The sequence below is a fragment of the Lactuca saligna genome, chromosome 3 (genome assembly GCF_052625555.1).
Source record: "Lactuca saligna cultivar CGN05327 chromosome 3, ASM5262555v1, whole genome shotgun sequence".
NCBI classification, from domain to species: Eukaryota; Viridiplantae; Streptophyta; class Magnoliopsida; order Asterales; family Asteraceae; genus Lactuca; species Lactuca saligna.
Window position 1 is genome coordinate 10,580,428 of NC_136419.1, and position 14,366 is coordinate 10,594,793.

Below are 14,366 nucleotides of genomic sequence, written 5' to 3' on the forward strand. Positions count from 1 at the left end.
CAAAATATACCATTGAATTAAGCATACCTTAAACTTTCTTTCAGACGACAACCACAAAGAATTTTTTTATCTGACATGAAGATGCTTGAAGATGTCGACATTTGTTCTTAGAGAAGCTTCAAGCAGCATTACCCTAAGCGTCATGTAACTAAAGGAGTAATGTTTATGGTACTGAATAAGCCACGTATGATGTCAACTCATTAGTGAATATGCCAGATATGATGGCAATTTAAAAACCACAACCAGAGGTGATAAACACGTTTTGTGAACAATCAAGGTAAAACCAAAGGTGATAGCAACTCATTAGTGAATATATCAAACAAGATTACTAGATCAAATGTTTACAAAATACAAAAAATAAATAAAAAAATTTTTTAAAAAAATGAATGTGTATAAAAGGTAAAGTTATATATATATATATATATATATATATATATATATATATATATATATATATATATATATATATATATATATATATATATATATATATTACATCATACCTAACAGTAAAATATTGCACATGTATATTGAGAAAAAAATATAGTACTAAATCTTTAATGTAAAAAACATTTCATATATATATATATATATATATATATATATATATATATATATATATATATATATATATATATATATATATATATATATATATATATATATTACATCATACCTAACAGTAAAATATTGCACATGTATATTAAGAAAAAAAATATAGTACTAATTCTTTAATGTAAAAAACATTTCATATTACAGGTTTTGAATATTACAAAAACAATGTCTCTCCCCACACTAGGATCCTTCCAAGCAATTCACATGGTCTAAACTTCCAGCCTTCATATTTACTAAAAAAACCTTTTATTCTTTTTAAATATTTTGTTTTTCTTTTTTCTAATTTGAATAATTATTGTTCGGATTAAAAAACATAAGTTACAAAAACAGCATTTATTACTATCTGCTCATTTCTGAGCTTTTGGCACCTTCCCTTTCCTCTCCTCCATATATACCACCTCTTTGCGGTACTTGTTTCTCCACCTCCGCCCTCCCTCTCCCTCTCTCTCTCTCTCTCTAGAATTGGTTTCTCAGGAGTTTAAGCTGATAAACCAAACCAACATTACCATATTAACAACAGATCCAGTTTGTTATTTTTGTCGTTATACTAAACAGAAGAAAAAAAAACTGAGTGATTTGTAATGGAGGTGTTCATGAGACTGTATTCAATAGCAACTACTCTGTTTCTGCTTATTGGGATTGTACCTTTGGCTTTAGCAGGTGCACATGACTATAGGCAAGCTCTGAGCAAGGGCATTCTCTTCTTTGAAGCTCAAAGATCTGGTTACCTCCCTGGTACTCAAAGAGTCAAATGGCGAGGCAATTCCGGTCTTATGGATGGCAAAGTCAATGGGGTAATTTTATTTTCTACAATTTACAGTCTTGTTTCTTTACAAAACCAAAGAACCTCATTTGGGTATTTCTCTAAAATCGTATTAAGTTTCAAACCCACGTATTACCTTGAAAAAAAGTTGAAATCTTGATTGTTAATTTTCGGTTTTGAAGGTGGATCTTGTTGGAGGGTACTATGATGCTGGAGACAATGTGAAGTTTGGGTTGCCAATGGCATTTACTGTGACAATGATGTCTTGGAGCATAATAGAATATGGAAAGCAAATGGCTACTAGTGGTGAACTTGCTCATGCCATGGATGCTGTCAAATGGGGCACTGATTACCTCATGAAAGCTCACCCTGAACCCAATGTACTTTATGGAGAGGTACAATCTTGATTTACATGTTGGTTAATGAGGTTTACTGTACCACCGATGGTGGGACCCAGTAAATTTTGTCAATGTTCATCTCAATTGTGCTTTTAAAACGGGGTTGTTTTGGATGTAATTAGAAGTGTTTTTTTGTTTTAGAACGAAGTTTGATTATGTTGTAGTATGATAGAGATGTTGATTGAATGCATGGTGTGAACTGTTGTTATAGGTGGGAGATGGTAACACGGACCACTACTGTTGGCAAAGGCCAGAGGATATGACCACTTCAAGAAATGCTTACAGAATTGACAAAAATAACCCTGGATCGGACCTTGCCGGAGAAACTGCTGCCGCCATGGCCGCCGCCTCCATTGTCTTCCACCGCTACAATCCTGCTTACTCCAAAAAACTTCTCGCTCATGCCTACCAGGTCAGTAAATGTCTCGGTATGCAATTTTGGTATTATACTTGGCACAAATGTGATGAATAAAATGAATATTGTTTAATGGGCCTTTTTAAAACCACTATACAAAGCCCAGTCACAGGTGTCACGTAAAACTAGGTGTATGTTAGCAAAGACTGGCGTATGTTAGTAAGAAGTTAGGGTTCTGTCACAAAGCTTAGCTAGCCATGTCAAGATGGTTGAAGAAAATAAATAGTTGGGAGTGATGTGTTACTTGTAATCATATACATGTTAGCAAACATGGCACGTTACTAAAACTTTGTTTTCTATTTATTACTATCTAATATTTTATACCCAACATGTTTATTTAAAGCAATTTTCGTATGCATAAAGATAAAATTTAAATTTAATGTTCTTCAAGCCAATAAACAAAACAAAAACTCTCATTCAAGTAAAGTTGAAGCAAATAGTAATACAACTAGGCTCCTTTTACGACACCCCTAATGTGTCAGTGTGTCATCCTTCTTTTTGACAAAAATAAAAATCTCACTTCTTTTTGGCAAAATTAAAAATCTCACTGAACAAGATGGAAATATCCAATACAAGTGCACAGAGACGGGCGTAGGTTAGCAAGACAGTTGAAATAAATAGAGTTAGGCTTTTCATGGTTTTTCTGTCAGACTTGATTGTTGTCAGGTGTAAGTTAGCATCAGAGCTGCCCGCATTTATAATGCGCATATCATGGAATTGTGATTACTTCCTTGAAGGATTGTTGTATGGTTTATTTGTCTTATATCAAGGTATAAGTATTGATGCATAATAATAATAATTATTATTATTATTATTATTATTATTATTATCGAAAAACACTTGGGATGTCGCGATTAAACAAAACAAGCACAAGGACAATCACATTTACAGTCATAAAAATGGCGGATATCAGTTTATTTATTGTTTTTTATTAAATAGAATATTAAACAAAAATATATAATTTTCATTAATAAATAAAAATTTAGGACATATGAAAATCGCTGTCAAATATCATAAAATACGATTAGGAGAAAGACATGGTAGAAAGATAATGTGTACGCAGCGTAAGATTTGCTGGGTCACAGATGTCAACCGTCGATTGGATCTAATTGATTATCGTTAGCCACGTGGGGACCCTATACTGTCGGTGAACACACACATGGCCCCACGACACCATCTCGCGTCAAATTCCCATTTGGCCCCCACCCCACGACACGACCTTTTTTACTAATTTAGCCTTTTGTCATCTTTTCAGCTATTCGATTTCGCGGACAAATACAGGGGCAAATATGACAGTAGCATCACCGTGGCCCAGAAGTACTATAGATCCGTCAGTGGATACGCCGTATGTGAACATAATCTCTTCTAATAAGATCTAACGAATCATCTTTAACTAACTTCTTTCGTTCACTCATGTATATTAATTTACATATTTACCCTTGTGTTTAATTTATTTTTTCGATTTTTTTTAGGATGAATTGCTATGGGCAGCTGCTTGGATGTACAAGGCCACAAGCAATAAGTACTACTTGGACTACCTTGGCCGGAACGGCGATGCCCTCGGTGGGACCGGCTGGTCCATGACGGAGTTCGGTTGGGATGTTAAGTACGCCGGCGTTCAGACCCTCGTCGCTAAGGTCAGATAACTGTAAAAATTAAAACGGATGTACAAGAGTAGGATTCTTAATGTATTAATCGGTGAATCTTGTGTGTGCGTTTAAATTAAGATTTTGTATTGTGGTTGGTGTTATGCAGTTCCTAATGGGAGGAAAGGCCGGCAATAATGGGCCGGTGTTCGGAAAGTACCAAGAAAAGGCAGAGTTTTTTATGTGTTCATGCCTTGGTAAGAGTAATCGCAATGTCCAAAGGACTCCCGGAGGCCTCATTTTCCGGCAAAGATGGAACAATTTGCAGTTTGTGACGAGTGCATCCTTCCTCCTTACTGTCTATGCCGACTACCTGACTTCTGCCCGGAGAAACTTACACTGTTCTTCCGGCACCGTCACCCCACCTGAGCTTATAGCATTTGCCAAATCTCAGGTGAACAGATATATATATATATATATATATATATATATATATATATATATATATATATATATATATATATATATATATATATATATATTGTCAACTTTGACTTGTTAAAGTCAACATACATTAGCATTAGGGTATAATGATTGATCGAATCGAAATCTAAACTTAGCTTTGGTTTTGGATTTTTTGTAGGTGGATTATATTCTTGGAGACAATCCAAGAGCAACAAGTTATATGGTTGGATATGGGAACAACTACCCACGACAAGTACACCACAGAGGTTCATCGATTGTGTCAATTAAGGTTAACCCATCGTTCGTTAGCTGCAGAGGTGGTTATGCTACATGGTACAGCCGAAAAGCAAGCGACCCAAATCTTTTAACAGGCGCCATTGTTGGTGGGCCAGATGCGTATGACAATTTCGCTGATGAAAGAAACAACTTTCAGCAGACTGAGCCTGCCACGTATAACAACGCCCCTCTTATTGGAGTTTTGGCTAGGTTACATGCTGGTCATTCTGGTAATTACAACCAGCTCCTTCCAGGTATACATTTCATTACATTAATTTCTATATTTTACCATTTTCATCTCATTTTCTAAATTCTAATTCAATCTTTAATTTATTTCCATTTATATATATTTTGCAGTTGAAATTCCTCTACGTAAGCCCACTGCTGTTCAACCAAAGCCTACCACACAAGGTAAATCGATCTTGATGTATAATAATCTAACTTGTTTTCCTTAAGTTTATGGTGTGGTGTGACTGAAGGAAGATTCTATTGTATGTTTAGGTTTGATTGGAATTTCACAGAAGACTACAAGTTCATGGGTAGCCAATGGCAAAACGTACTACAGATACTCTGTTATAGTGACTAACAAATCAAGGAAGACAATCAAGAAGCTGAACCTTTCGATTACAAAGCTGTTTGGACCTGTATGGGGTCTCACAAAGAACTCAAACGGTTCATATGGGTTGCCAACATGGGTGAGCTCACTAGCAGCAGGAAAAAGCATCGACTTTGTATACATTCATACAGATTCTCCAGCGGTGGTCTCTGTTTCAAGCTACACAATCGCCTAATTAAAGGCTAAAGAAGAATGAAAACATGTATTCAAAGATTGTTGAGGCATACGAGGAGGTTATCGGTTATCAGAAAAGTCCAATTTTTTGTGATTTTTCTTTTAGGGTTTAAGAATAAGGTCTGAAGAATGGGGGAAGAAAGGAGTGAAGAGACAATTTAAAAAGAAGTGCTCATCCTCTTTCTCCTCCTCCTTCATTAGGTCTTTGACACCAATTGAAGCGGATACAAGATGAAGGCATACTTGTCATCACAAGAGATGAGAAGGATCCTTTTTTTTTTTAAGGTTGTTTTTTTTCTACTTCAAATTAGCTTTGAAGTGTTGCATGGTTCTTGTTTGTGTGTGTGTGTAAATTTGGCAACTTCATTTTATCTTGCAATATGAATATAGATTTTGCAACAACTTGTGTGAGATGTGTTTGTGTTTTATGTGTTTTCCATTTATAAAAATGCTTATTAATTTATTAAGTTATGCGGTGTAAAAAAAATGTTCGAATTAATTTGAGAAAACCCTAAAACAAAACCCAACCTATTATCATCCAATGCTCGAAAAAACCATTATGTTATTTTTTTCTACGATGAAATCATTTTATTTGTTGTTCATGCCTAAAATAATGTCTTGTAACCAGAAAACTCTTAATAGATGGTTACCTAAAATTTGTGACATCAGAATATCCCAACCTATTATCCTCTAATGCTCGAAATGATTACCTAAAATTTGTGACATCAGAAAATCTCAACCTATTATCCTCTAATGCTTGAAAAAATCATTATGTTATTTTTTATACAAAAAAAACCATTTTATTTTCTGATTTTTGTACGATAAAACCCTTTTGTGTTCTGATTTTTTACAATAAAATATTTGATTTACCCCTTTATGTCCCATTTCTTTTTTCTTTTCGAGAACTAATAATTGATAAATATCTCATTTGTCATTATGGTTGCATACTGTTCAATAAGAGAAGTTTTAAAGAAGGTAAAATACAGTTAACTTCCTTGATTTTTTAATTTGGTTATGCTTTATGCTCGTTATGTATCTTGTTTTTATTGTGGTGTAAAATTGTTACTAACAACTGGACATTATATAACGTCGCAAAAATCAGAGTAAATTTTCTATTTTCAAAACATATTTCCAAACCATAAGTCATGCAAAAACATTGTATATCAATACATAGTCATAAAATCAACGTCTCAAAACATCCTCCTGAATCAGGAGGATGTGTACGATCACGCATTCGCCTTTCTCCGCTCATCTGAGAGATTATGAGACGTTGCTTTTATGACTATGTATTGACAGACAATATTTTTGTATGACTTATGGTTTTGAAATATATTTTAAAAATGAAAATTTTACTATGACTTTTGAAACGTTACATAATGTTCAGTTGTTAATAAGAATTTTACACCACAGTGGAAACAAGATACATGATGAGCAGAAAGCATAACTAAATTAAAAATCAAGGAAGGTAACTTTATTTTACCTTTAAAACTTCTCTTATTGGAAAGTGTGCAACAATGACAAACGAGATATTTATCAATTATCATATCTCAAAAAGAAAAAATATAGGACATAAAAGGGTAAATCAAATGTTTTATTTTAAAAAACATAACATAAAAGGGTTTTATCGTACAAAATCAGAAAATAAAATGGTTTTTTTATACAAAAAATAACATAATTGTTTTTTTAGCATTAGAAGCTAATATGTTGGGTTTTTCTAATGTCACAAATTTTAGGTAACCGACTATTCAGAGTTTTCCAGTTACAATGCATTATTTTAGGCATGATCAACAAATAAAATGGTTTTATCATACAAAAAAAATAACTTAGTGGGTTTTTTAGAGCATTGGATGATAGTTGGTTGTGTTTTTCTAGGTTTTCCCAATTAATTTATGCATTTTCAAAATGTAATATTCAAATAACTTGTTTTTAATGCTTAACAAATTTTGTTTATATATGTAAAATGACCATAAACCAATCATTAGATTAGACCATCACGTATATTGGCTACAAGTTGGTTTGTGGTTGACGTGGCCATGGTCGTGGTGGTCGGCCGTTATCATTGCACTTCGTGGTTGGGAAGACGAGCGAGGACGATGAATAGAAATCATTTGGTATTTTTTACTGTTTAACGGTCAAATTTTAAAGAAATATTTTTTTCAAATATTTTTACCTATAAATACGAGACTATACATTCTTATTTCTTACATCATTCTTTTTTTTCTCTATACACAATATACACACAACATTTTTCACAACCAATGGTTCCCAAAATTATGAATTTGTTAGAAAAGAAAAAAAAAAAAACTTAGGACTAACATGAACGGTGGTTTTAGAAGAGTCGCATACTCAAATGTTTGATGATTAGTTTAGGATGTATGAGTGAAGTGATTATGTTTGTATATATATTAGGCAAGGTTAAAATAATCAAACTTTGAAGTAATTCAAAAACTAATCTAAAGAAAGTGGCTTCTAAGATAACAAGATTCGTTTTAACATGTGAATTTGCTTGCGAATTATGTGGTGTTGATTAATAGTAAAATATACAAACAAACTAGAAAGTACTGATACTAAGATTATTCAATAAAATATGGTAATTATACTTTAGTAGAAGCAACACGGCTTGGTTTCACAAATAGTTGTCATGATATATATAGTACATATGAAATTAATAAAAACATTAAAACAAAAAACTAGTATTGATAAGTGTTATATGTCATCTTTATATAGTCGATGTCATATTCATCTTTCTATGACGAGCTTCTAAGTTCCTACAAGGACTCCCCCTTCCGTCTAACAAGCAAAAATAGCAGACATATCTATCACATCAAGAGACTGGTTTGATATGTCAACTATATAATTTAAATTTGTCACAAAAAAGAATATGATGAAATATGGTATTACACATTTATTCAAAAAGGGCTGTATCACAATAAATGCGACCTTGGCTTGCATGCTCACCTCTTCTTGTTCTTCTTTCTTCCCTTGACTTCTTTCTCTAGATTTTTGATCCTATGGCTGAGGACTGATGATGATGAGACTCTTTGAGTAGTCAGCTTTTGTTCATCTGAAGATGGCTTCTGACTGAGAAGTGGAGCTGTAGTTTGGTTAGTGATGGCAGGCTTTGATTCTCCTTGTCTTTGTTGCATTGCTTGAGCAGCTGCATACTTTTTCAAACCCTCAAAGAAAGAGAAAGCTGGCTTTGATTGACTAGCGGGAGATGGTGGTGGAGGTATGATAATTGGTATGTTGAGAAGCTTCTTCACTGAGGGTTTCTTTATTACTGAAACAAGAATAGCATAAAAAAAATCAGATGTTAATTCACAAGAATTGATCAAAGTTAATTAACTTACTTAATCCATATACTAGGGAGAACAAGTTTGAGGTGATCCAATAACAAAAGAGGGCCTGCAAAAGATGTGAAAAGGGTATTTTATAAGAAATATATATATATATATATATATATATATATATATATATATATATATTTTATGGAGGGAAGGGTAGTTTAGTAATTAAGAGAACTAGCCTTTGGGAAACTTGCAGTAAGGGGGACTGTAAGAGCAGCAAAACCCCTTGAAACATTTTTCATTGTGGCAGCAGCAGGGTTACCTTCCAAACCTTCTTGCATGTTAAACTGAACACACCAAATAAAACATGTATCATGTATCAAAAAATTATGATTAGACAGTACCTTGAGACTTGGGGACAGGACATGTGTTATCACAATTATCAATAATAGGTTAAAGGCATTTGGATATTTAATTGTGCTAGAGATATTACTACTTCAATAAATGTCTTTTAATGACCTGAGGCTATGTAGTTTCACTTTCACCTATTATGTTGTTACATGCAATGTTAGTAAAGTGCCAATTGAGGCAATCAACACCATGTCATCACATATGTAAAGATGATTCAGTCATTGAGGATGCCCACAATGAAGCAAAATGGAAGTTATTAAGTTTTGTAATTTGTAGTTTAGAGGAAGGGATTTAAATATTTACCTCTACGGTTATCCAAAATGAAAATGCAGTCAAAAAAGGAAGAATATAGAAAGTATCAGCAGTTGTAAGGTCAAGGAACCAAGAGATGCCACCATGTTGGAAAGATGGGACCTTTTCCACCATGTTCTGAATCTGCAAAACCAAAACCAAATTGTCCAACAAATTAACAAAATTTGCTATCTTTGACATTATTGATGGATATAATGCAAAACCAAGATTCATGGAGTATGACATTTTTAACTTACAGCAAGAAAAAAGCTGACAAAGACAGGGCCTTGGATGAAAAGCCCCTTCAATGGAGTAAATGTACTAACACCATGCCTGCAAAAATATTAAATTTATTATTATAAGCATTGTCTATAATCATGTATGTAACAACTAATATCATGTCATGTCATGCACAACTTATAAAGCTGCTAATGGCTTTACACAATAAGGAACATGGAGAAATGCTTACTCCTTGAATACTTTCTTCATTTTTTCCTGACCTTCAGCTACAGCTGATGGACTCATGCCCTGAAAAGAGTATTTTAATAATGACTTGAAATAAGTAAACAAGTTTCACCTTCTTAAATGGTTAAGTGTGTCTAATTTGATTAGTAGATAATTAATCAACAACTATTATGGGAGCACATGAAGCATAAACATGATGTTTTAAGGGGCCAGTGTTTGTGTTTTTTTTAACTATACAACATTAAGGAAGAAGTTTGATGGACATACCCTATCTTGCATCTCCTGCTTAATCTGCTCCAATTCTGGCCTCAAAATCTGTATGCATGATATGAAAAACTCAATGCCACTTTTAAACAGAATATTGAAAATAAAAAAATAAGTCAATTTTATGAGCAATGACAATCAATTACAGAAAAAAGAAAAGAAAAATGGTGAGTTAATAAAGTGGAATCCAGTCAATTGCACCATCTTGCCACCATAGGTGCAAAGTCAATTAGAAAACGTGAGGTGGAGAGAGTAGAGCTTACAGTTAACTTTGAGGTAGCCTTGAGCTGATTAATCATGATTGGAACTGACAAGGTTCTAATCACAAGAGTTGTTATTACTATGCTCGCCCACCTGAAAGAAGTGGGTTCTTGTTAGTTTGATAATGTGCACAAACACACAACTCTTACAAGATAGGTACGAAATTGAAGTCCATGATCCAAAAGAAGGCGCCCCAAAACAAAGTGGAGCAAGCTTTTACTTCAAACCATAAACTTTGATCCAATCAAATGCAAGGTATGATGGCAGTAGCCTTAACAGAGTCATACAAGTGTATTCCTTCCTTACCAATTCAGTCCCGTGAAGTTATGAATCCCATCAATGGCATACTGCAAAGCTGCAACTGGTAGCCAGGAATCCGCAGCAGCAACAGCAACCTCGCTAAGAACAGGGGCTTGAGTAGACACGACTTCCATGGTTTTATTAGCCAGAACATCGGCCATATCAGCCATGTACTCAATCTTTTCGGTTTCGTCTCCATCTCCAATTGTAGTCGACATATTTCTAGCTAACAAGAACCCACTTGTTGTCATAGGTACTTGAAGAAACTGAGACCATCTTGGATCTCGAAAACTCAAACCGCCACCGCCTCCCCCAAACCCTAGTGAAGTGTTGGAGTTGTTACCGAAGCAACCATATGATCGACTTTGGAGAAAGCTCGTTGCCTTCTCATCTGAATGCGTATTTTTACGATCGTCTTCCTGATGCAGATAAGAAAATGAAGGGGCAAATCGTTGTTGAGCGAAAAGTCTCGCCCTTATAGTGAGACTACGCCTGTAAGCCATTGAATGAATTACCCCTGGATCGAGATTCACAAAAGTTTCGATTCAGATTAAAACGCGAAGTAGATAAACGAGTATAATGCATGAAAATTCTAGAAACGGTATTTAGTCATGAACCTTAAGTGAAACGAAGGAAGAAATTCCCAGTTTTGTTGATGAGAAGGGTTTAGGGTTTAATTTAGGACCAACCCGGCGGGCTGATGTAGTCGTCAGCTCTGTAGTAACTTTTAACCCTGTTCTGTGTTGTTGCTCAAGGTCGGAGTAAGGGTTCATTTACAAGATATGATAAATTACAAACAAGCCCCTCTTCGTGGTGACGTATGCACTACGGTTGACATCAATACAAATGGTTTCTAACCAAACGGTTTTTGATATTTTTTTTCTTTTTTTCTTTGAATAAATACGCTAGATGTGAGATCCATGTAATACACGGGTTTTTTTAAAAGAAATTTAATATATTTTGTTAAGCATTACATGTTTAATAATTTACAAAACTGAATTTGAAAAGAATATCAATATTAGCTGTGAATAAACTACTTTTTGCAAAGTTTCTGCAAATTATCGTGAATTCAAAATGGATTGTCCGAAAATTATGTTTTTCAATTAAGAAAGTTGATTTGAATTTAATACATTAAGGGACAAATTATGTGAGGATTTATGGAGACATGTAAGTTTCCTTATTTTGTTTATTATATTTTTAGATTAGATTTTTTTATAATTTAATAACAAAATCAAAAAAACCATAATTTGCCAAGTGGATTTAAATGAAATTAAAAAAAATTAAAAAAATAACATGTGGCATATTGAATTAGGTGATAACATTTGGCAAAAAAACCTTCATTTATTAAGAAGAATTTAAATAATAGTTTAAGAGTATATTAGATTTATCTTTAAAAAAACTCAGTCATTTAAATAATAGATTAAGAGTATATTAGATTTGCCATGTAAAAAAAAAAAATCAGTTATTTACGTTATTTGTAGGTTAATCTGTCAGTAGCAATATATACGAGAAGATGACAAATAGGTCAATTTTATTAATATTTTTAAAAAAAATAATTTAAGATTAGCAAATTAATTTAAATATCATAATTTTCACCGGCTAAGAACTACAAATATATAAAATTATAGATGTCAGGGTTTTTTTTTTTTTTTTTGGAGTTTTTGTAGATGTGCTTATGTGAAAATCTATGTTTTTGCAAGTGTGCAACTGAAAATCTTAGTCTAATTCATCGATACGAGAAGCAAATTATTGTGTGGAGGAATCAATATCTCAACATAACCCAAGAGACAGATCTTGTGCCACTCCACCTTGTCGTATGAAACTGGCATGCATCCTGGCTCCCGAAACTCTTTCATAAAATTCCAACAATTTTTCCCGTTCCTCAAAAGCCCACAGGAACGGAGTTGATGCTCCCACATCCATAGCATGAGTAGTTAAAGCAAGTGAATGATTTGAAATTCGAGTTATTTCACGGAATAACACTCGTATATATTGAGCTCGTAATGGTACCTCGCAATTCAAAAGTCTCTCTACGGCTGAAGAATGAGCGTGTTCTTGGGCCATCGTAGAAACATAGATAGGGTCGACGACGGAACGAAGAACGAAACTTTACGACAGCTTTTTCGTACACGTTCACTTGCATCACATACACAAGTGCTCTCTGAACCGTGCAATAAGGTCATCCATAACACGGCTCTCCCATTTGAGTTATCTTAGCCCCCAGCCATGCTATTCAATAATTTTAGAAAAATGGTTGCGTAAGGTAACAACTAGTATTGAAAGCTGGTCGCCTTTTGAAGCGTTCGCTGGTAACCAAAGCGTCTCGTTCCAGCAACCACTTTGGTACTTTGTTTATAGCTTTTTTAGGTTAACATGTAAAATTCAAAAGCTTTTATTTTCTCCGGAAAAAAACATGTATTGTTATGTTTAGTTGATTCTGAAAATCCATACAATCTAATAAATGGTTATTTTATAAGATATCATTTTTATATATTGATTTTGTTAGAACATGTTTCAACCTTTGTTTGTTTAATTTTGTTATCAAACATTTTCACAATTATTTGTCTGAATTTGTTAGCAAAATTCAAAACCTTATATTTTTTTATTTTGTTAAAAAAAAATATGATTTCAAATATTTCAGATGGGTATTTTATTGTTACTTGTATCGGTTGTTTATGAACGTCAGAAAATAAAAAAAAAAATGTATATATATGCTAGACTGTTTGTTAAAAACGTTTCTGCTGAAATTGGTGAAACAAAAGACAAATTTAGAAAACAAACCTAATATAGTTTGTCTTTATAAACATAGTTGATGAGAGTGATTTGAACCATTTAAAAAATTCTATTCAACAATTTTCAATTTGTGTACATTTGTATCCAGTGGATAATAATCCAGATGAAGAGAAACGTATTGATTAATACAATGTCGTGGATGTGGATTGATATGTTGGTGGTGGTAACTAATTTAAAAGTGGAAGATGCTTCGTTTGAGAAACAATCTAATAATAGAGGTAGTAATAATCAAAAAAAAATATTTATTTCTCCATGCGAATCATTATAATTTTTGTGAATATATTAACAATAATTCACTCCCCAAGTTTTTTTAAGAAAACAAAAAGATAAAAAGTTATAAAAATTTATTGGTAATTTAATATCATCAATATTATTTAAGGGAATTGATAATTCCACAAATTATTTTTTATTCATCCATAGATTTTAAAGGAAAATCACAATTATACCCCTAGTGTAAATAAGAATTTAAAGACATGTGCTTAATAATCTTTTCTAGCCCCGGTTCCCATTTTGTTCATCACAACATGAAATCCTTGTGTTCTTCTTCATTTCTTTTCTTCTTCACTTCCACACATAGAAGGTAGACAACCACAAATGGAATCGTAATAGATAATCTAATGATTAGTGATATTCCAAGTCTTGCCATTATATTTTCCATCGCTGAATATGGGGTCCTTAATGGTGGCGGATCGTGGTTTTCACAAAGCTTTAAATCGGATATTAAAATCCCAAAATATCATCGCTAAAGTTTCTTGGACCTAGATCCCGTTTGGAAATGTATCAGACTTCGCTGCAACAAATGAGTTACTGACGTTTGCATAACCATTTACAAACAACCCCATCGACGAGAACCACTTAATCATTGAATTTTCTCCAGTCAGCAAGAATGTTAATCGATCACCAAAATCTAGGAACGATTTTGAATCGACGGAGGTGGAAAAATCGATGGTGAAAGCTTGTTAACTCACCAGAGAACTTATTATATA

General features: G+C 33.3%; 2 protein-coding genes across 2 annotated transcripts; one reads left to right on the forward strand and one right to left on the reverse strand.

Annotated features, from left to right (window-relative positions):
- Positions 1-1,018: 1,018 nt before the first annotated feature.
- LOC145034434 (endoglucanase 6-like) lies at positions 1,019-5,721 on the forward strand. The gene is made up of 9 exons (XM_078982846.1): positions 1,019-1,409; positions 1,561-1,773; positions 1,988-2,188; positions 3,447-3,536; positions 3,664-3,828; positions 3,947-4,231; positions 4,421-4,772; positions 4,876-4,929; positions 5,020-5,721. The coding sequence occupies exons 1-9, from the start codon at positions 1,197-1,199 to the stop codon at positions 5,307-5,309; spliced, it is 1,863 nt and encodes a 620-aa protein (XP_078838972.1). The 5' UTR covers positions 1,019-1,196; the 3' UTR covers positions 5,310-5,721.
- A 2,252-nt stretch (positions 5,722-7,973) lies between these two features.
- Positions 7,974-11,348, reverse strand: LOC145034435 (mitochondrial inner membrane protein OXA1-like). The gene is made up of 10 exons (XM_078982847.1): positions 11,205-11,348; positions 10,594-11,104; positions 10,290-10,380; positions 10,030-10,077; positions 9,767-9,825; positions 9,555-9,630; positions 9,310-9,441; positions 8,835-8,942; positions 8,659-8,713; positions 7,974-8,588 (listed from the first exon to the last, which is right to left on the reverse strand). The coding sequence occupies exons 2-10, from the start codon at positions 11,088-11,090 to the stop codon at positions 8,263-8,265; spliced, it is 1,392 nt and encodes a 463-aa protein (XP_078838973.1). The 5' UTR covers positions 11,091-11,104; positions 11,205-11,348; the 3' UTR covers positions 7,974-8,262.
- Positions 11,349-14,366: the final 3,018 nt, after the last annotated feature.